Source organism: Oncorhynchus mykiss, chromosome 11 (genome assembly GCF_057628025.1).
Source record: "Oncorhynchus mykiss isolate SJ-2025 chromosome 11, ASM5762802v1, whole genome shotgun sequence".
In the NCBI taxonomy this organism is placed as follows: Eukaryota; Metazoa; Chordata; class Actinopteri; order Salmoniformes; family Salmonidae; genus Oncorhynchus; species Oncorhynchus mykiss.
In genome coordinates, this window is record NC_143032.1 from 13,179,501 (window position 1) to 13,202,879 (window position 23,379).

At 42.2% G+C, this 23,379-nt stretch overlaps 1 protein-coding gene across 1 annotated transcript in view; it reads left to right on the forward strand.

The window, feature by feature from the left end:
• The window catches only part of LOC110535293 (polypeptide N-acetylgalactosaminyltransferase 11), a 46,384-nt gene that overhangs the window by 16,240 nt on the left and 6,765 nt on the right, over window positions 1-23,379 (forward strand). The window contains exons 4-10 of the mRNA XM_021620196.3: window positions 310-476; window positions 819-947; window positions 2,109-2,358; window positions 11,024-11,141; window positions 12,391-12,543; window positions 17,259-17,477; window positions 22,328-22,432. Coding sequence (XP_021475871.2) covers window positions 310-476; window positions 819-947; window positions 2,109-2,358; window positions 11,024-11,141; window positions 12,391-12,543; window positions 17,259-17,477; window positions 22,328-22,432 — 1,141 coding nt within the window. The remainder of the gene's footprint in view (window positions 1-309; window positions 477-818; window positions 948-2,108; window positions 2,359-11,023; window positions 11,142-12,390; window positions 12,544-17,258; window positions 17,478-22,327; window positions 22,433-23,379) is intronic.

Consider the following 23,379-nt stretch of genomic DNA (forward strand, 5'->3'; position numbering starts at 1 on the left):
GAAATTCCATTCACTATAAATATGCTAAATTCTCAGAGTAAGACGTCTAACTTCTGAACCATATACCATAAAGACATGAGTGTTGGACAGGTTTTTTTTAACGCAATTGTCTATTGAATGGACATATTTGTATAAACCTTGAATGAATGAATCATTTTATGGATGAACACCGTAATGAGTGAGTGATGTTGTATGCATTCCATTATCAAAGAGGATCTGATCCTAGTTCTGTTTGTCCCTGTAGAACTACAGTGGCTCTGTGTGCTAACATGCAATATGTGTTAATAGTGACTCCCATCCCTCTCTCAGGTGCCGAGACATGATCTATCCTCTGTCCCTCCCCGCGGCCAGCGTAGTGATCTGCTTCTTCAACGAGGCGTTCTCCGCCCTCCTGCGCACCGTGCACAGCGTCCTGGATCGCACGCCGGCCTACCTGCTGCATGAGATTATACTGGTGGATGACAGCAGTGAACTAGGCAAGCTGCTCTTTTCAGTTGTGCATCTATTGGTTTTGTTCAGGCTCGCCGGAGCAACGCTGACCATAACAAGGCCCAGTAAATTATTGGATGCTGTCATGGAATGTGTGTCTGTCTACAGTGTGCGTGCTTCAATGACCTACTTGGAGAACAAACGCAGGCTACTGTATTGTATTGGCATATTGAAAGAGTGTTATCTGTATCAACTGAAAAGTTCGTCAAGGGTCTTATGAGTAAGTTTAGATAGAAAATAGAGCTTTAATCGCAGTGGGATCTACATGTATAGATAAAGATATCAGCTCCATCTGGAAGCATCTCTCCTGTCCTGTTTCTCCACCACAGCTGATCTGAAGGAAGATCTTGACAGCTATGTCCAGCAGCACAAACTCCAGGTCAAGGTCAAGGTGGTCCGCAACGAGAAGAGAGAGGGATTGATCAGAGGGAGGATGATAGGTGCTTCTCATGCCACCGGTGAGCCCCCCCCCAAACCATAACTCTTCACTAATGGGTAACACTTTATATTTAAATAATTGAATTACCATTTTTTAATCATTGGTTTATTAAGGGACCTTAATATAAAGTGTTACCTAATAATGTAACAATATGCACACTGAGATGGGATCCCATTTCTCTCACCATGTAACAATATTCACACTGAGATGGGATCCTATTTCTGACACCATGTAACAATATGCACACTGAGATGGGATCCTATTTCTGACACCATGTAACAATATTCACACTGAGATGGGATCCTATTTCTGACACCATGTAACAATATGCACACTGACACAGGATCCCACTTTGGACACTGACACAGGATCCCACTTCTGACTCCATGTAACAATATTCACACTGAGATGGGATCCTATTTCTGACACCATGTAACAATATGCACACTGAGATGGGATCCCACTTCGGACACTGACACAGGATCCCACTTCTAAGTCCATGTAACAATATGCACACTGAGACGGGATCCCATTTCTCTCACCATGTAACAATATGCACACTGACACAGGATCCCACTTCGGACACTGAGACGGGATCCTACTTCTGACTCCATGTAACAATATGCACACTGAGACAGGATCCCACTTCTGACTCCATGTAACAATATGCACACTGAGAAGGGATCCCATTTCTGACTCCATGTAACAATATGCACACTGAGACGGGATCCCATTTCTCACACCATGTAACAATATGCACACTGACACAGGATCCCACTTCTGACTCCATGTAACAATATGCACACTGAGACGGGATCCCACTTCTGACTCCATGTAACAATATGCACACTGAGACGGGGTCCCACTTCTGACTCCATGTAACAATATGCACACTGAGACGGGATCCCACTTCTGACTCCATGTAACAATATGCACACTGAGACGGGATCCCACTTCTGACTCCATGTAACAATATGCACACTGAGACATGGATGTCTTCTGTCAAGTTCAATACAGATGTAATAAGGTTGTATTATAATCAGCAGCAGTCTGATATAGGGGAACATGGTACAGATGAACCAAACTGTAGTTGTGTACCCTTATCCCCAAGAAACCCTGATCTGAGAACTCTCCCCATTGTTCTCCATCCTCTCTCCTGATTGGCGTTTCCTCTCTGAAGGGGAGGTGCTTGTGTTCCTGGACAGCCACTGTGAGGTGAATGAGGCGTGGCTGCAGCCCCTGCTGGCTCCCATCCAGCGCGACCACAAAACAGTGGTGTGTCCCGTCATCGACATTATTAGCGCTGACACCCTGGCCTATAGCCCCTCCCCCATTGTCCGGGGGGGCTTCAACTGGGGGCTGCACTTCAAGTGGGACACCGTGCCCGCCTCAGAACTCAACAGTCCCGACGGAGCAGTGGGCAGCATCAGGTAACCAACCTCTTGGGTCTTTAAGGGTTTCGCACACAATATATGCCAATTATTCTTTTCAAAATTCTTCAAGGTCTGTCAAGATGTTGGGGATTCATTTTCAAGACTTGACATACATTTTCAAGCAGATTTAAGTCAAATCTGTAACTTGTCCACTCAGGAACATCAGCTGTCTTCTTGGTAAGCAACTCCAGTGTACATTTGGCCTTGGGTGGTAGGTTATTTAACCCAAGGGCTAGTCTTCCAAGAGTCCATAAGAAATAAAAAAAACTGAAATTTGAAAATAACAAAAGTAAAAACGCAAAGATTCACATTCCCTATACATATTGTATAGGTGGCCTTGGTTCTGCTCTGTGTGTAACGAGTGTTTGCTTTTGACCATATCCATTTTTTCATGTACATTGCATTCAGAAAGTATTCAGACCCCCTGACTTTTTCAACATTTTGTTACATTACAGCCTTATAAAATGGATTAGTGTTTTACCCTCATCAATCTACACACGATATCCCATAATAACAAATCAAAAACAGGTTTAGACATTTTTGCATTTATTTTTACATTTACATAAGTAGTCAGACCGTTTACTCAGTACATTGTTGAAGCCCCTTTGGCAGCGATTACAGCCTCGAGTCTTCTTGCGTATGATGCTACAAGGTTGGCACACCTGTATTTGGGGAGTTTCTCCCATTCTTCTCTGCAGATCCTATGTATGTGTGATATGTGTGAATTGCTTGATAGTGTAGGTGATGTAAACAGAGAGGTTTACTTTCTTCGGGACCTGAATATTGCCCGGTTTTCATCAAGCTGTCAACTCAAGAGGAAGCATCTTTAATCTGGTTCAGGTTATCAATCAATCAACTAGGGTGTTTACAAACACTACAAGAACAAGATAACCTACATGTATCAATCACATTTTTAGTAATACTATAGTGCTTTGTTCTAAAGCTGTATCCGTACCCATTGGATGCAGTGATCACAATATAGTGGCTCTATCCAGGAAAACCAAAGTTCCAACAGCTGGGCCTAAAATAGTGTACAAGAGATCATACAAAAGATTTTGCTGTGACTCTTATGTGGGTGATGTAAAAAATATTTGTTGGTCAGATGTGATTAATAAGGAGCATCCAGATGCTGCACTTGATTAATTTATGAAATTGCTTCTTCCAATGATTGATAAACGTGCACCTGTTAAGAAGCTGACTGTTAGAACTGTTAAGGCTTAATGGAAAGAGGAATTTAAAAACTGTATGGTTGAAAGAGATGGGGCAAAAAGAGTGGCTAGTAAGTCTGGCTGCACATCTGTCTGGATGACTAAATGCAAATTGAGAAATTATGTGACTAAACTCAACAAAAATAAGAAACTGTTATGATGCCAAGATTAATGATATAAAGAATGATGGGGAAAAAAATGTTGGAGTTCTTTAAATGAAATTATGGGCAGAAAGACAAATTCAATTGTCATCGAATCAGAGGGCATATTCATCACAAAACCATTTGATGTTGCCAATTATTTGAATGATTACTTCATTGGCAAAGTGTGTAAACTTTAGGCAGGAAATGCCAACAATGAACAGTGCTATCATATTCATGAATAAAAAAAAAACAAATAATGAAAGAAAAGTTTTGCAAGTTTGAATTTTGTAAAGTTAGTGTGGGAGAGGTGGAAAAATGATCAATCAGCAAACCTGGCATTAACAACTTGGATGGAAAGCTACTGAGGATGGTAGCTGACTATAGCCACTCCTATCTGTCATATCTTTAATCTGAGTCTAGAGGAAAGTCTTTGTCCTCGAGCCTGGAGGGAAGACAAAGTCATTCCGCTACCCAAGAGTAGTAAAGAAGCCTTTACTGGTTCTAACAGCAGACCTATCAGCTTGCTGCCAGCTCTTAGCGAACTGTTTGGAAAAATTGGGTTTAACCAAATATAATGCTATGTCTCTGCAAACAAATTAACAACAGAGTTTCAGCGTGCTTATAGAGAAAGGCACTAAACATATACGGCACGGACACAAATGACTGATGATTTGTTGAAAGAAATTGATAATAATAAGATTGTGGGAACTGTACTGTTAGATTTCCCTGCAGCCTTTGATATTATTGATCATAACCTATTGTTGAAGAAACGTAGGTGTTATGGCCTTTCAACCTCTGCCATATCGTCGATTCAGACCTACAGTTGCAGTCGGGAAGTTTACATACACGTTTTTCAACCACTCCACAAATTTCTTGTTTACAAACTATTGTTTTGGCAAGTCGGTTAGGACATCTACTTTGTGCACGAAACAAGTAATTTTTCCAACAATTGTTTACTGACAGATTATTTAATTTATAATTCACTATCACAATTCCAGTGGGTCCGAAGTTGACTGTGCCTTTAACCAGCTTGGAAAATTCCAGATAATTATGTCATGGCTTTAGAAGCTTCTGATAGGCGAATTTACAGAATTTGAGTCAATTGGAGGTGTACCTCTGGGTGTATTTCAAGGTCTACCTTCAAACTCTGTACCTCTGCTTGACATCATGGGGAAATCAAAATAAATAATGTGTAGATGTGTAGACCTCCACAAGTCTGGTTCATCCTTGAAGGCCATTTCCAAATGCCTGAAGGTACCACGTTCATCTGTACAAACAATAGTACGCAAGTATAAACACCATGGGACCACGCAGCCATCATATTGCTCAGGAAGGAGACGCGTTCTGTCTCCTAGAGATGAATGTACTTTGGTGCCAAAAGTGCAAATCAATCCCAGAACAACAGCAAAGGACCTTGTGAAGATGCTGGAGGAAACAGGTACAAAAGTATATATATCCACAGTAAAACAAGTCCTATATCGACATAACTTGATTGGCCACTCAGCAAGGAAGAAGCCACTGCTCCAAAACTGCCGTAAAAAAGCCAGACTACGGTTTGCAACTGCATATGGGGATAAAGATCGTACTTTTTGGAGAAATGTCCTCTGATGAAACAAAAATAGAACTGTTTGGCCATAATGACCATCGTTCTGTTTGGAGGAAAAAGAGGGAAGCTTGCAAGCTGAAGAACACCATCCCAAAAGGGAAGCACGGGGGTGGCAGCTTTGCTGCTGGAGGGACTGGTGCACTTCACAAAGTAGATGGCATTATGAGAAGGGAAAATGATGTTGATGTATTGAAGCAACATCTCAAGACATCAGTCAGGAAGTTAAAGCTTGGTCGCAAATGGGTCTTCTAAATGGACAATGACCCCAAGCATCTTCCAAAGTTGTGGCAAAATGGCTTATGGACAACAGAGTCAAGGTATTGGAGTCAAGGTATTGGGTATCGGAGTGGCCATCACAAAGCCCTGACCCCAATCTAATAGACAGATTGTGGGCAGAACTGAAAAAGCGTGTGCGAGCAAGGAGGCCTACAAACTTGACTCATTTACACCAGCTATGTCAGGAGGAATGGGCCAAAATTCACCCAACTTATCGTGGGAAGCTTGTGAAAGGCTACCCGAAACGTTTGACCCAAGTTAAACAATTTAAAGGCAATGCTACCAAATACTAATTGAGTGTATGTAAACTTCTGACCCACTGGGAATGCGATGAAAGAAATAAAAGCTGAAATAAATCATTCTCTCTACTATTATTCTGACATTTCACATTCTTAAAATAAAGTGGTGATCCTACCTGACCTAAGACAGGGAATTTTTACCTGGATTAAATGTATTTGTCTAAGGTGTATGTAAACTTTCGACTTCAACTGTATATGGTGCCTTCGGAAAGTATTCCGACACCTTGACCTTTTCCACATTTTGTAAGGTTACAGCCTTATTCTAAAATGTATTGAATTGTTTTTTCCCCGTCAATCTACACACAATACCCCATAATGACAAAGCAAAAGCAGGTTAGAAATTTTAGCTAATTTATTTATAAATAATATTTTTTTATATCACATTTACCTAAGTATTAAGACCCTTTTTTCAATACTTTGTTGAAGCATCTTTGGCAGCAATTACATCCTCGAGTATGAAACACAAGCTTGGCACACCTGTATTTGGGTAGTTTCTCCCATCCTTCTCTGCATATCCTCTCAAGCTTTGTCAGGTTGGATGGGGAGCGTTGCTGCACAGCTATTTTCAGGTCTCTCAAGTCCGGGCTCTGGCTGGGCCATTCAAGGACATTCAGAGACTTGTCCTGAAGCCACTCCTGCGTTGTCTTGGCTGTTTGCTTAAGGTCATTGTCCTGTTGGAAGGTGATCCTTTGCCCCAGTCTGAGGTCCTGAGCATTCTGGAGCAGGTTTTCATCCGTTCATCTTTGCCTTGATCTTGACTAGTCTCCCAGTGCCTGCCACTAAAATCATCCCCACAGCGTGAAACCTGCCACCACAATTCGTCATCGTAGGGATGGTATTGGTCAGGTGATGAGCAGTGCAAGGTTTCTGAGGAGTGACCACGTTGCCATAAAGGCCTGATTGGTGGAGTTTTGCAGAGATGGTTGTCCATCTGGAAGGTTCTCCCATCTCCACAGAGGAACTCTGGACTCTCATCGGGTTCTTGGTTACCTCCCTGACCAAGGCCCTTCTCCTCTGGTTGCTCAGTTTTTTTTCAATATTACTTCGGTGCTTTGTTGCATTCAATTTAATTAGCATGTTTTGGAATATTTATATTCTGTATATTTGTATTATTTTCAATGTCTTTTAGGTCATTATTGTAGAGTCACTACAAGGATGTTTTAGAATCACCAATGGCCTCATGGTAACATCCCTGAGCAGTTTCATTCCTGTCTTGCAGCTCAGTTCAGGAGGACAACTGTATCTTTGGTTTAATATATAATCCAGAGCATAATTATTAACTTGACGAGAGAGTCAATGTCTGATTTGTTATTGTTACCCATCTTCCAATCACTGTCATTCTTTGTGGCTCTAAAAGCTCTTTGTAGTTGAATCGGTGCTTGTTATTCAATACTTGACTGAGTGACCTTTACAGGTGTTGTATGTATGGGTCGAGGAAGGGTTATCAAATCAAATTATATTAATCACATGCGCCGAATACAGTGAAATGCTTACTTATGAGCACCTAACGAACAATGTGGTAAAACATTTTTTTTTTAATAAGAATAAAAGTAACTAAAGAGCAGCAGTAAACTAACAATAGTGAGAGTATATTTAGAGGGGTTCCAGTACAGAGTCAATGTTCGGGGGCACCGGTTAGTCGAGGTACTATTACAGTTATTAAAGTGACTATGCATAGATGATAACAACAGAGAGTAGCAGCGGTGTAAAAGAGTGGGGAGCAATGCAAATAGTCTGGGTAACCATTTGATTAGATGTTCAGGAGTCTTATGACTTGGGGGTATAAGCTGTTTAGAAGCCTCTTGGACCTAGACTTGGTATTCCGGTACAGCTTGCTGTGCGGTTGCAGAGAGAACAGTCTATGACTAGGGTGGCTGGAGTCTTAGACAATTTTTAGGGCCTTCCTCTGACACTGCCTGGAATAGAGGTCCTAGATGGCAGGAAGCTTGGCTGTACGCACTACACTCTGTAGTGCCTTGCGGTCGGAGGCTGAGAAGTTGCCATACCAGGCAGTAATGCAACCAGTCAGGATGCTCTCGATGGTGCAGCTGTAGAACCTTTTGAGGATCTGAGGACCCAAGCCAAATCTTTTCAGTCTCCTGAAGGGGAATATGTTTTGTCGTGCCCTCTGCACAACTGTCTTGGTGTGCTTGGACCATGTTAGTTTGTTGGTGATGTGGACACCAAGGAACTTGAAGCTCCACTACAGCTTCGTCGATGAGAATGGGGGCGTGCTCGGTCCTCTTTTTCCTGTAGTCCACAATCATCTCCTTTGTCTTGATCACGTTGAGGGGAGAGGTTGTTGTCCGGGCACCAGGTCTCTGACCTCTCCCTATATGCTGTCTCGTTGTTGTCGGTGATCAGGCCTACCACTATTGTGTATCGGGAAACTTAATGATGGTGTTGTCGTGCCTGGCCGTACAGTCATGAGTGAACAGGGACTGAAGGGGACTGAGCACGCACCCCTGAGGGTCCCCTGTTTTGAGGATCAGCATGGCGGATTTGTTGTTACCTACCCTTACCACCTGGGGGCGGCCCGTCAGGAAGTCCAAGATCCAGTTGCAGAGGGAGGTGTTTAGTCCCAGGGTCCGTAGCTTATTGATGAGCTTTGAGGGCACTATGGTGTTGAATTCTGAGCTGTAGTCAATTATTAGCATTCTCACATAAGTGTTCCTTTTGTCCAGGTGCGAAAGGGCAGTGTGGAGTGCAATAGAGATTGCATCATCTGTGAATCTGTTAAGGCGGTATGCAAATTGGACTGGGTCTAGGAAGGGGTTTGAAAATGTCAGTGAAGACACTTGTCAGTTGGTCAGCGCATGCTCGCAGTACACGTCCTCCTCGTAATCCGTCTGGCCCTGAGGCCTTGTGAATGTTGACCTGTTTAAAGGTCTTACTCACATGGGCTGCGGACCGCGTGATCACACAGTCTTTCAGAACAGCTGGTGTTCTCATGCATGTTTCAGTGTTATTTGCCTCAAAGCGAGCATAGAAGTAGTTTACTCGTCTGGTAGGCTCGTGTCACTGGGCAGCTCTCGGTTGTGCTTCCCTTTGTAGTCTGTAATGGTTTGCAAGCCCTGCCACATCCGACGAGCGTCAGAGCCGGTGTAGTACGATTCGATCTTAGTCCTGTATTGACGGTTCGTCGGAGGGCATAAGCGGGATTTCTTACAAGCTTCCGGGTTAGAGTCCCGCTCTTTGAAAGTGTCACCTCTAGCCTTGAGCTCAGTGCGGATGTTGCCTGTAATCCATGGCTTCTAATTGGGGTATGTACGTACGGTCTCTGTGGTGATGACGTCATTGATGCACTTATTGATGAATCCAATGCCTGATGTGGTGTACTCCTCAATGCCATCGGAGGAATCCTGGAACATATTCCAGTCTGTGCTAGCAAAACAGTCCTGTAGCTTAGCATCTGCTTCATCTGACCACTTTTTTTTTTTATCTAGTCACTGGTGCTTCCTGCTTTAATTTTTTCTTGTACGCAGGAATCAGGAGGATACAATTATGGTCAGATTTGCCCAATGGAGGGCGAGGGAGAGCGTTGTATGCGACTTTGTGTGTGGAGTGTAGGTGGTCCAGAGTTCTTTTTCCTCTGGTTGCACATTTAACATGCTAATAGAAATTTGGTAAAACAGATATAAGTTTCCCTGAATTAAAGTCCCCGGCCACTGTGAGCGCCGCCTCTGGTTGAGCGTTTTCCTGTTTGTTTATGGCGGAATAAGGTTCATTGAGTGCGGTCTTAGTGCCAGCATAAGTCTGTGGTGGAATGTAGACAGCTACAAAAAATACAGATAAACTCTCTGGTTAGAGAGTGTGTTCTACAGCTTATCATGAGATACTCTACCTCAGGCGAGCAAAACCTTGAGACTTCCTAAGATATCGTGCACCAGCTAGTCCGCCGCACCTTGTCTTACCAGACACCGCTGTTCTATCCTGCCGATACAGTATATAACCAGCCAGCTGTATGTTGATAATGTCGTCGTTCAACCACAACTCCGTGTGACCGTCCACCTTGACAGAGTATTTTAGTATTTTGTATAGATTGACAAATAATTTTTAATCCCTATTTGTAACAAAAGGAGGTCTTAATATTTATGTAAGGCACTATGTCCAATCATCTCAAATACTAATTTGAGCTGTGGAAAGGAATAACCCCCAAACTGCAAACTCCAAGCTATAGACACATTATAGATGCAGAAAAAACAGTAAAGCCTATTTGTTGTTTATTTTTTATTATTATGTTGTTTTAGACTGGCCTGCCCTATGCACTGGAAATGTCTCCTTAAAGCTCAATTCGATTGGCTTTTTTATTTTCCCCCATTTAATTTTAATGGCCTCCCAGTGTGCACGAACCTGATACTGTATCAATAAAGGCCATCTGATGTAGAGTAGACTTCACCCATCTCCCTCACGTATGGAGTCATGTGAAAGCTAATTAGTGGCCGTAGTAGCACGCCTGGTTCTAGGGACTGAATCGATCCCCGTTTTGAAGAGGCCTGGGTGCTTTAAATCCATTACTATGGCATAGGCTGGCTTTAGCCTAAAGGGCTACTCAAACACCCCTTTGTATTTGTTTACGCTGCCTCTTAGTTTCTCTCACAATAAGGATAGAAGGCTACGGTCGCACAGAGACGCATGAAAGCATAGGAAATCAGATACGCATTCATCACGGTCTGTCATCAGAAGTTCAACTCTTTTCGGACGAGTTGCATACGCACAAAGGCCAACATTTTTTGAAGGACTTTCGTCTCTGTTGTCTATTGTCCATCAACAGTTGACTCCCATTGAAAAACCTTTGGCTCAATCAGTAATTTTCTGACACAATCTGTCTGGTTGCAGCCCATCTTTTAGCCAGACTCATCTTACATTTAGGATGTGTCTTTAGGCAGCCCAATCAGATCAGAGCTTCTGCTAATAATTGGTATTTTGCCCAATGAGATCAGATCTTTTGACAATAATTGGTCTTTTGACCAATCAGACCTTCTGCCAATTATTGGGCAAAAGATCAGAATTGGGCTGCCTGTGTGAACTCAGCCTTAGTGTCTCGATGCTAGTGCTACTTCAAAGGATATTGTAGTAGCTAGAATGCAGACTCACATTCTGCCTTTTCACTCCCTCTCCTTGCCCTAGGTCTCCCACCATGGCAGGTGGTCTGTTTGCCATGGACAGGAAGTACTTTAACGAGCTCGGCCAATACGACAGTGGCATGGACATCTGGGGTGGTGAGAACCTTGAGATCTCCTTCCGGGTAAGTTAAAGGGCCACACACCATCACACTCACTGTATCACACTCAGTGCATTACTGCTACATTTTATTCTTAGGAAGGGTGCAGATGCTCCCAAAGTAACACATAGGGTGGCAGGTAGCCTAGCGGTTATGAGCATTGGGCCAGTAATCGAAAGGTTGCTAGTTCAAACCCGTACCGGACTAGGTGAAAAGTCTGTGCCCTTCAGCAAGGCACGTAACCCTAATTGCTCCTGTAAGTCGATCTGGATAAGAATGACTCTGTAAACATAGAACACCCAGACTTTCAGTTGAAAAATGTCATTTCTATTTTAGGGTGGGTGCCAAATTTACACGCACGCACCTGGTCAAATGAGCTATGACATGTCAACCACTCACCATGAGCTCAAGACAGTTGGTTTATCTACCCACGTTTTGGCACGTTTCTTCTAATGCTTTGCCTCAGCAGACTTAAACAAGCTTTTCCCCCTTAAGAAAAATACAGAATGAAATAAAATGTCATAACCGACAGCCAACGGCAATTTTATTTCTCAACATTACGTTTTGGTCCAGTTGAGTTGGATCTCAGCAGACTAGCAACTCCATATTGACTTGCTACATGAATCCATCCAACATAAATTCGCCTGTCTCGCCTCAGTGTTTTTACTTCTCTTGCTTTTACCACATCAGAGTTGGACATTTCTCTTCCAGTCTTGTTTAATATTCTTGGCAAGGCTGCCTTCTCATGTTTTGCAATGTTACCCTGTTTGAAAAGAGAGTCCAATATAAGACTTCAGTATCGGAATGTTATGTATGTGGAACATTGTCAGATTACATTAATCATATGGCTCTCTAGCAATGGGGAGTGGAGCTGATGTTTGGTCAGACTTGTACTACTCTTATTAATTCATTATGGTCATTGAATTAAGTCCTATGTCCTAGCGTTTCCCAAAACTGAACTTTCTTAGAAGAATTACGACGGGCTTCTAATGTGGATTGTTGGTTTATTCAGGTCTAGAGGTTGAGGTGTTATGGGGGAAGGGGTTGTGTTTGGAGAAGGGGGGCATTAGGGTTGTGGCAACAAAGTGTGCTCACCCAGTTATTGAGTGGTTTTCATAGGAGGATACTTGGCCACGTAGTCTGTACTCTTTCTTGCTCCCTGCCCCATGGATTTAGTGAAAAGGTATTTTTAACATAAACAATATAGCCTCGTTGAAGTGTCCTGGCGCTCTAACCAAGAAGTCAAATGCTCATATGACTTTCTCTTTATCAGATCTGGATGTGTGGTGGCCAGCTCCTGATCATCCCCTGCGCGCGGGTGGGTCATATATTCCGTAAACGCCGGCCTTACGGGTCACCCGGAGGTCAGGACACCATGGCCCACAACTCCCTGCGATTGGCCCACGTATGGATGGATGAATACAAGGTACCTCAGAGGGCGATAGCACTAATTACACACAATTGAAATCCAGTTTATAAAATCACCCATTCTCTATTGGTTCAGGGACTGAAATTAAAATCCATTAAACTGGGTTTGTATTAAATCCAGCACGCACATGGGCCCGTATGTACCTAGACTGAAAGCTACTGGGCCCGTATTCAGTGTATCAGAATAGGAGTGCTGATCTAGGATCAGTTTAGCCTTTTTTAAATCATAACAGGTCCAGATCTGAAGAGATCACATTCAACCTTTTCCTGAGGCTCCTGTTATGACCGCAAGCAAACTTAACATCCGATGAGATCAGCATTTCTTCTAACCACTCTCAGCTCTGTCTTTATTAGCACAGTGATGTTTGTTCCTTTCCAAGCTACAAAGAGCTATAATTGCTTTCCACAGTCTGAAAATAGCCAACCTAATTGGAAAGGAAGCCAATTGCGTTGTTTGGGTTCTCCTGAGAGATCTCCCATTCACACACGTCAATGTACTAGTGGTCTGAATTTGTTTTCTCATCATTCCCCCTCAGTGTGAACAGTTGTTGTTTCCAAACTAAACAGTAGAGGCCTTGGATATGATAAATTACTTACGTAATTGTTATTACTTAGATGTCTCCACAAGAGAGAGCCACTTTTTTCGGGAAGGTTTGTGCTGCTTAGTCTCGTCTCTCTTCTGTGCTCTTTCCCACCTTCCACTTTGAAATGATTTACCGGACATTGAACTAAGAGTGTGATTCGTAAATTGCCTTCCCTTACTCTGAATTGTTAATTCAACAGTGTAGTGCAGGTATTCCCAAACAGGGGTACGTGCAATGTCGTCAGGGGTATGCCAAATAAAAATGTGATTCACATTTTTAAAAAAAATATATATATATAATAATAATTTCTTCACATTTTCAAACAGTCCATTTAGCAAGGACCGTGTTCATAGAGACACATACCAGCTCTACTGGTAGTACTGCTACTACCACCAGTACTACACCTGCACCTGTCGACGACACAAGTTGTTCTGCTTCCACGAGCACATCCAATGCTAGTATCAGTAATTCTACATTTGTTGTAAGTCCAGCTAGCATTGACACTGACAGTTGTGACTCTGATGCAGCCGAAGAGCTACTGCCCCCTTACCCGGGAAAGCACCGAACAACAGACAGGGACGTTGAACCATCGAAGAGGTGCAAATATGATGAGAACTACATTGATTTGGGGTTCACTTATACTGGGAGTAGTGCCTTTCCTCAGCCACTGTGTTATATGTGCAAAAGTACTCACAACTCGATGAAACCTTCACTCTTGCGCAGACATTTAGAAACAAAACATGCCAATTTGAAAATAAGCCACAGGAGTTTTTTGAGCGAGAATGAATGACTTTCAAGTAGTAAGACATTTATAAAAGCAACAGATACCATTAATTAGAAGGGGCTAGAAGCATCTTATATGGTGAGCTACCGAGTGACTAGGACAGGCAAGCCCCATACTATTGTGGAGGACTTAATTCTTCCTGCTGCTGCGGATATGGCTGGAACAATGCTGGGGGAAAAGGCCCAAACTATACAGACAATGTCTTCATCAAACAACACTGTTTCATGACGCATCGGGAGATGTTTTGAAACAATTACTGCTTTGCATATAAGCCAGTGAATTCTGTGCATTACAGCTGGATGAGTTAACAGACGTGGCGGGCCTGGCACAGCTCCTGGTATATGTCTGTTATGTTTATGGCGGGTCAATTAAGGAAGACATCCTCCTCTGCAAATCAGTGGAAACAAGGACAACAGGAGAGGATATTTTTAAAGTACTGGACAGCTTTGTGACATCAAATGGACTTTAGTGGTCAAGATGTGTTGGTATCTGTACTGATGGCGCAAAAGCCATGACAGGGAGACATAGGGGAGTGGTAACGCGCCTGCAAGCAGTTGCTCCCGACGCCACTTGGGTAGACTGCAGCATCCACCGAGAGGCTCTTGCTGCCAAGGGAATGCCTGACAGCTTGAAAGACTTTTTGGAAACGACAGTGAAAATGGGTAACTTTGTTAAAGCAAGGCCCCTGAACTCTCGTGTATTTTCTGCACTATGCAATGATATGGGCAGCGACCATGTAACACGTATACAGCATACAGAAGTGCGCTGGTTATCAAGGGAAAGAAGTTTTCAATTGAAAGATGAGCTTAAAGTTTTCTTTACTGACCATAATTTTCACTTGTCTGCATGATGACAAGTTTCTCACGCGACTGGCCTATCTGGGTGATGTTTTTTCTACCCTGAATGATCTGAATGTACAATATCAGGGACTCTCCGCAACTAAACTCAGCAAAAAAAGAAACGTCAACTGCGTTTATTTTCAGCAAACTTAACATGTGTAAATAATTGTATGAACACAACAAGGTTCAACAACTGAGACATAAACTGAACAAGTTCCACAGACATGTGACGAACAGAAATTGAATAATGTGTCCCTGAACAAAGGGGGGGTCTGAATCAAAAGTAACAGTCAGTATCTGGTGTGGCCACCAGCTGCATTAAGTACTGCAGTGCATCTCCTCCTCATGGACTGCACCAGTTTTGCCCGTTCTTGCTGTGAGATGTTACCCCAATCTTCCAGCAAGACACCTGCAGGTTACCGGACATTTCTGAGGGGAATGGCCATAGCCCTCACCCTCCGATCCAACAGGTCCCAGACGTGCTCAATAGGATTGATATCCGGGCTCTTCACTGGCCATAGCAGAACACTGACCTACCTGTCTTGCAGGAAATCACGCACAGAATGAGCAGTATGGCTGGTGGCATTGTCATGCTGGAGAGTCATGTCAGGATGAGCCTGCAGGAAGGGTATCACATGAGGGAGGAGGATGTCTTCCCTGTAACGCACAGCATTGAGTTCACAACATTGGTTATCAAGGTGTTGACATGTTTTTTTAAATTGAGAGATGAGCTTAAAGTTTTTTTTACTGACCATAATTTTCACTTGTCTGACCGCTTGCATGATGACGAGTTTCTCACTCGACTGGCCTATCTGGGTGATGTTTTTTCTCATCTGAGTTATCTGAATCTCGGATTACAGGGATTCTCTGCAACTATATTCAGTGTGTGGGACAAAATTGAGGATATGATTAAGAAGTTGGAGCTCTGCATTAACAAGGACAACACACAGGTCTTTCCATCATTGTATGATTTTTTTTGTGTGCAAATGAACTCAAGCTTAAGGACAATGTGAAATGTGATATAGTGAAGTACCTGAGTGAGTTGGGTGCGCAATTAAGCAGGTACTTTCCCGAAAAGGATGACACAAACAACTGGATTCGTTATCCCTTTCATGCCCTGCCTTCGGTCCACTTACTGATAAGAGAGCCTCATCAAAATTGCAACAAGCGGTTCTGTGAAAATTGAATTTAATCAGAAGTCACTGCCAGATTTCTGGATTGGGCTGCGCTCAGAGCATCCTGCCTTGGCAAATCACGTTGTTAAGACACTGATGCCTTTGCAACCACGTATCTATGTGAGTGGATTCTCACGAGCATGAAAACTAAATACAGGCACAGACTGTGTGGAAAATGATTTAAGACAGACTCTCCAATACAACCCAACATTGCAGAGTTATGTGCATCATTTCAAGCACACCCATCTCATTAACCTGTGGTGAGTTATCCACAATTTTCAATGAACAAGTAAGGTTTTATATGTAAGATGGTTAAATAAAGAGCAAAGTTATTGATTATTATTATATTATTATTTGTGCCCTGGTCCTATAAGAGCTCTTTGTCACTTCCCACGAGCTGGGTTGTGACAAAAACTCTCCCACATTCTTATGTTTAATAAATGTATCTTATAGTGTGTGTGTGGCAGGCTTACAATGACGGCAAAAAACAAAATTTGAAAGTGCGCTGACCCTGGTGCTAGAGGGGGTACGCAGCTGGAGGTTGACTTTTTGAAGGGGTACGGGACTATAAAGAGTTGGGTAACCACTGGTGTAGTGTATCAATGTTCCCAGCAGTTAATCTTCTAGAGGGTTCTTTTTTAGGATATGTTTTTCATTAGTCCACTCTTGATACAGTCCTATTTTTTTTTTGCATGTTGGCAGTGAAGTTTTCAAGATGCAGTGTCACCTGCCTTATTATCAAGAGGATTCAATATGCAATGATCATTTTTGAGTGGATTTTCCCTTTAAGATGAAGTTTAGGTTGCCCAGTTCTGACTTTTCCATCTCCACACTAATCAGAGACTGGGACAAGTTTAGTTTCCATGGAAATAGCCGGCCTAAATCAAGATATATTAAACAGATTCTCAATAAAGGTAAACTTCTTGATTTTATCGGCCAATCGAAATAGATCTGAGTTTTCAATCTCACCTCTGAAATACTTATTTTGAGTCTTACCACCCAGAAAATGCAAGCTGTTTTCATGACCTAAGAGAGGGTGGAACAACTAGGAGTACTGTTGACTTGTCGAGATTCCAGTTCATTACTAGAAATATTTCTGAATCACTCTCTACAGTAGTTTGTCTCAGGTTTATTCAGTTGTTCTGATACGTTTGTTTACAAATTGACTTTAGAACCTGATCTGCCCTGTAAACTCTGCACTTTTACAGACAACAGAGATACAGCTATTTTAAATGTATTAAAGGGTGTGGACTGGCATTGAACATTTCAATAGCAAATGTGTGTATGTCATCAATCTCACCTATTTCCTGTCTTGTGTCTCGTCCAATCAGGAGCAGTACTTAAACCTGCGGCCAGAACTCCGGGAACGTGCCTACGGTGACATCAGCGAGCGGCAGGCGGTGCGCCAACGGCTGCAGTGTCGCTCTTTCAAGTGGTACCTGGACACCATCTACCCCGAGATGCAGGTTGCCTCGCCCCACAACAAGCCCCAGCAGCCTGTGTTCGTCAACAAGGGCCTCCGCCGGCCAAAAGTGTTGCAGAGAGGCCGGGTAAGATGATAAAGTGAAGTTGAGCTAATGCTAAACTGGTCCCAGATCAGTTTTTGCAGTATATCCAACTCCCATCAACCATAGGAGTTGGCTATACAGCACGAACAGATCTGGAAACAGGTTAACTTCTTAAGGCTGCAATCCCGTTAACGGGATCGATATGACAACAGCCAGTGAAAGTGCAGGGCGCCAAATACAATACAACAGAAATCTCATAATTAAAATTCCTCAAACATACATGTATTTTATACCGTTTTAAAGGTAATCTTGTTGTTAATCCCACCACAGTGTCCGATTTCAAATAGGCTTTACAGCGAAAGCACCACAAACGATTATGTTAGGTGACCACCAACTCACAGAAAAACCCAGCCATTATTCCAGCCAAAGAGAGGAGTCACAAATAGAGATAAAATTAATCACTAACCTTTGATGATCTTTATGAGATGACACTCATAGGACTTCATGTTACACAATACATGTATGTTTTGTTTGATAAAGTTCGTATTTATATTTAAAAAATCTCAGTATACAATGGGCGCGTTACGTTCACTAGTTCCAAAAACATCCGGTGATATTGCAGAGAGCCATAATCCTCTCCTCAATGCAACCACTGTGTCAGATTTCAATAAAACTTTACGGAAAAAGCAAACCATGCAATAAACTGAGACGGCGCTCAGAAAATAAATACAATTATCTGCCATGTTGGAGCCAACAGAAATCACATTATAAATATTCCCTTACCTTTGACGATCTTCATCAGAATGCACTCCCAGGAATCCTAGTTCCACAATAAATGCTTGATTTGTTCGATAATGTCCATTATTTATGTCCAAGTAGCTACTTTTGTTTGCGCGTTTAGTACGCAGGTCCATCCGAACGTCGGACGAAAACTTCAAAAAGTTATATTACAGGTCGAAGAAACTTGTCAAACTAAGTATAGAATCAAGGATTCAGTTATCATAAATCTTCAATAACGTTCCAACCGGAGTATTCCTATGTCTGTAGAGAAGCAATGGAATGCAGGACGCTATCATGTGAAATGCGCGTGACCAGGACCTGGCTCTCTGCCAAACCACTGACTCAAAGAGCTCCCACCTGGCTCCACAACACTGTTAGAAGCCTCATTCAAGTTTCTAAAGACGGTTGACATCTAGTGGAAGTGCAACTTCATCCATATCCCACTGTGTATTCAATTGGGGCAGGTTGAAAATCGACCAACCTCAGATTTCCCACTTCCTGTTTGGAGTTCTTCTCAGGTTTTTGCCTGCCATATGAGTTATGTTATACTCACAGACATCATTCAAACAGTTTTAGAAACTTCAGAGTGTTTTCTATCCAATACTACTAATAATATGCATATATTAGCAACTGGGACTGAGGAGCAGGCCATTTACTCAGGGCACCTCTGGGCACCTTTCATCCAAGCTACTCAATACTGCCCCTGCAGCCATAAGAAGTTTTAACATGGTTACTTTGTTAAAGCCGTGTGTTGTCGGCTGTCAACCCCTGCCATCTAGAGGCAATAACATGAAGCCTGAAATTAAAAATAAACGTCAAGGAATGTATGTTCGTTTTTAAGGTGTAATTGTGTACATCATTCACATGCAAGTAGCCCTCTGACATATTTATAGTCATAAATTAAATAAAGTGACTTGTTTACTGTCAGTGAAGCACCTTCTCTGTATACAAACCGTAGATGTCTCCTGATGGACAAGGGGTCCTCAGAAGTTGTAAACATATTCCCTGTTCCCGCGCATGTTTCTTTAGGGTTTGAAAGTAGTTCTAAGATTGCAACGAAGAAATACCTGAACAATCTTCAAAAGCCAAGGGAAAGCAAAAATTATCAATACAACGTTACATACTGCACTTCATTTATTTGTCTTCTTATTTAATTTAATTGAAAAAATGCCATATCCAGTCAACAGGGGGCAGCATGGTGTTGAGAAAGTCATGAAGGAGCTTCAGTCCCCAGGATGAAAAGACATACTTACAGGTTCAGAACTTCCGCTTCAAACAGACCGAGTTACAAGTTACAGTGCATTCGGGAAGTATTCAGACACCTTCCCTTTTTTCACATTTTGTTATGTTACAGCCTTATTCTGTAATGTAACAAAATCTGGGGCTCCCGAGTGGCACAGCCATCTAAGGCACTGCATCTCAGTGCTAGAGGGGTCACAACAGACCTTGGTTCGATTCCAGGCTGTATCACAACCGGCTGTGATTGGGAGTCCCATAGGGCAGCGCACAATTGGCCCAGCGTCGTTAGGGTTTGGCTGGGGTAGGCTGTCATTGTAAATAAGAATTTGGAACTGACTTGCCTAGTAGTTATATATATATATATATATATATATATATATATATATATATATATATATATATATATATATATAGTTTTTTTTATTCTAAAATTTATTAAATTAAATATTTTCCTCAATCTACACACATGCTGACAAAGCAAAAACAGGTGTTTAGATTTTATTAAAAATTTATTAAGAATAAAAACAAATAACCTTATTTACATAAGTATTCTGGCTCTTCGCTACGAGCCTCAAAATTGAGCTCAGGTGCATCCTGTTTCCATTGATCATCCTTGATGTTTCTACAATTTGATTGGAGTCCACCTGGGGTAAATTCCATTGATTGGACATGATTTGGAAAGGCACACACCTGTCTTTATGAGGTCCCACAGTTGACAGTACATGTTAGAGCAAAAACCAAGCATGAGGTCGAAGGAATTATCCATAGAGCTCCGAGACAGGATTGTGTCAAGGCACAGATCTGGGGAAGTTTACCAAAACATTTCTGCACCATTGAAGGTCCCCAAGAACATAGTGGCCTCCATCATTCTTAAATGGAAGAAGTTTGGAACCACCAAAACTTTTCCTAGAGCTGGCCGCCCAGCCAAACTGAACAATAGGGGGAGAAGGGCCTGACCAAGAACCCGATGATCACTCTGACAGAGTTCCTCTTTGGAGATGGGAGAACCTTCCAGAAGGACAACCATCTCTGCAGCACTTCACCAATCAGGCCTTTATGGTAGAGTGGCCAGACGGAAGCCACTCCTCAGTAAAAGGCACATGACAGAAACAAGGTTCTCTGGTCTGATGAAACCAAGATTGAACTCTTTGGCCTGACTGCCAAGTGCCAGGTCTGGAGGAAACCAGGCACTGCTCATCACCTGGCCTATACATACCTACGGTGAAGCATGATGGTGGCAGCATCATGCTGTGTGTATGTTTTTCAGCGGCAGGGACAGGGAGACTTGTCAGGATTGAGGGAAAGATGAACAGAGCAAAGTACAGAGAGATCTTTGATGAAAACTTGCTCCAGAGTCCTCAGACTGGGGTGAAGGTTCACCTTCCAACAGGACAACGACCCTAAGCATACAGCCAAGACAACGCAGAAGTGGCTTTGGAACAAGTCTCTGAATGTCCTTGAATGACCCAGCCAGAGCCCGGACTTGAACCCAAATGAACATATCTGGGAAGACCTGAAAAAAGCTGTGCAGTGACGCTCCCCATCCAATCTGACAGAGCTTGAGAGGATCTGCAGAGAAGAATGGGAGAAACTCTCCAAATACAGGTGTGCCAAGCTTGTAGCGTCATACCCAACAAAGTACTGAGTCAAGGGTCTGAAGACTTACGTAAATGGGATATTTCAGTTAATTTTTTTAATAAATGAGCAAAAATGCCAAACTGTTTGTGCTTTTTCATTTTGGGGTATTGTGTGTAGATTGGGGGGGAAACTATTTTAGAATAAGGCTGTAAACGTAACAAAATGTGTAAAAGGTCAAGGCCTGAATACTTTCCAAATGCACTGTATGTATTTCATATTGATAAACCACAGACAGCTCTGCTACAGCCGTCTACCTGGGAGGACATTCATATTCTAGTTAGTCTGGAAGGAAACTTCAGAGTGATTTCTTAAATATGGAATCCACAATCCATACACTGTCTGCCCCACAACCATTGTTATTTGTTGACGATGCAGAGGTAGGGAGCGCCGGTGGAGCGCCGCGGGTGGTGGGTGGGCGGACAAATAAGAAGTTTCACCTTTAAGTATTCCAGCTTTAACATACCTGGTTTTCTGAAGATATCAATAAGGTTATGGAAATAGGCTTAGAAATGAGGCAGTTGGAAAAAGGTCCCTCAATAGAATAATTACATTTGAAATATTCTTGTCTTGTCGATTCAGGGGAGTGGGTGTTGGGTCTATTGTACATTCCAGTGGCGTAGTCTGGAGTATGGACATACGCTCCTGGTTAAAAGTTTTAGAACACCTACTCATTCAAGGGTTTTTCTTTATTTTTTACTATTTTCTACATTGTAGAATAATAGTGAAGACATCAACACTATAAAATCATGTAGTAACCAAAAAAGTGTTAAACAAATTCAAATCCAGATGCTTCAAATAGGACTACCCTATTGGCTATTTGAAGCATCTCAAATATAACATACATATAGATTTGTTTAACACATTTTTGGTTGGTACATGATTCCATATGTGTTATTTCAGTTTTGATGTCTTCACTATTATTCTACAATGTATAAAATGGTAAAAGAAATTAAGAAAAACCCTTGAATGAGTAGGTGTTGTAAAACTTTTAACCAGTAGTGTATCTTCAGTTGGTTTTTATCCATTTATCATGGATTGAGTTTATGGGCATTTTTTTGTATTTTTTTTTGCAATCGCACAGTGCAGATTATCAGATCTCAAGATCTGAAGCCAGAACCACATTAATATAACATAGCAATGTTCTCAGATGCACAGCCAGGCTGCAATAAAGATGACCTGGAACGCAACAGTGTCTTCACCTTAGACCGCTCACTTCTCCTTTTCTTTCTCTGTAGCTGCGGAACCTGAAGGCTGACAAGTGTCTGGTGGCCCAGGGGAGGTCCACACAGAAGGGGGGTGCCGTGGTGCTGAGGTCCTGTGACACTCACAACCCAGAACAGGTACACTAACTAACATATTACCACCCCCCCAACTCACCTCTGCCTTGGACATCTATATAATCTGTTTTGCCAAACCATACTGTGCTAGGATATTGTCTTTTCACATTGCACTTTCAAGCACGACTCAGCATTCTAAAAGCAAGCTGACCTGCCCTGATAACAGGTGTGGAAAGAAATTAGTCTGACCCTACACTGTACGATATTAACTGAAAAGAGCATGGTTTGGGTCGGCACAATACTGTGAAATATCCTCTACTGGTCTTTCTGCTTAGCAACACTTTAACCCATAAGAATCTAATCCCTGTCTAATCCGCGGGAGGGGGGTACAACTAAGCTATATGGAATTATTTTAAGGAGATCATACCAAGGATTATTTTGCTATTTGATTTAGAATATTAAGACCCCTTGAAGTATCCCCAAAATATATGAATTGTCCTTACTGCTTGCTATTAGCCCATACAAACACATTGAATAACAGATTCACTACATGGAACAAAATAATTATAAAAGGAAGTTTGTTCTTCAGTGTCTGTCTTATATCTGAGAGATACAGTTTAAGTCAGAAGTTTACATATACTTAGGTTGGAGTCATTAAAACGTTTTTAAACCACTCCACAAATAACTTGTTAACAAACTGTAGTTTTGGCAAGTTGGTTAGGACATCTACTTTGTGCATGACAAGTAATGTTTCACATACAGATTCATTTACTATCACAATTCCTGTGGGTCAGAAGTTTACATACACTAAGTTGACTGTGCCTTTAAACAGCTTGGAAAATTCCAGAAAATGATGTCATGGCTTTAGAAGCTTCTAATAGGCTAATTGACATCATTTGAGTCAATTGGAGGGTTACCTGTGGATGTATTTCAAGGCCTACCTTCAATCTCTGTGCCTCTGCTTGACTTCATGGGAAAATCAAAAGAAATCAGCCAAGAGCTCAGAAAAA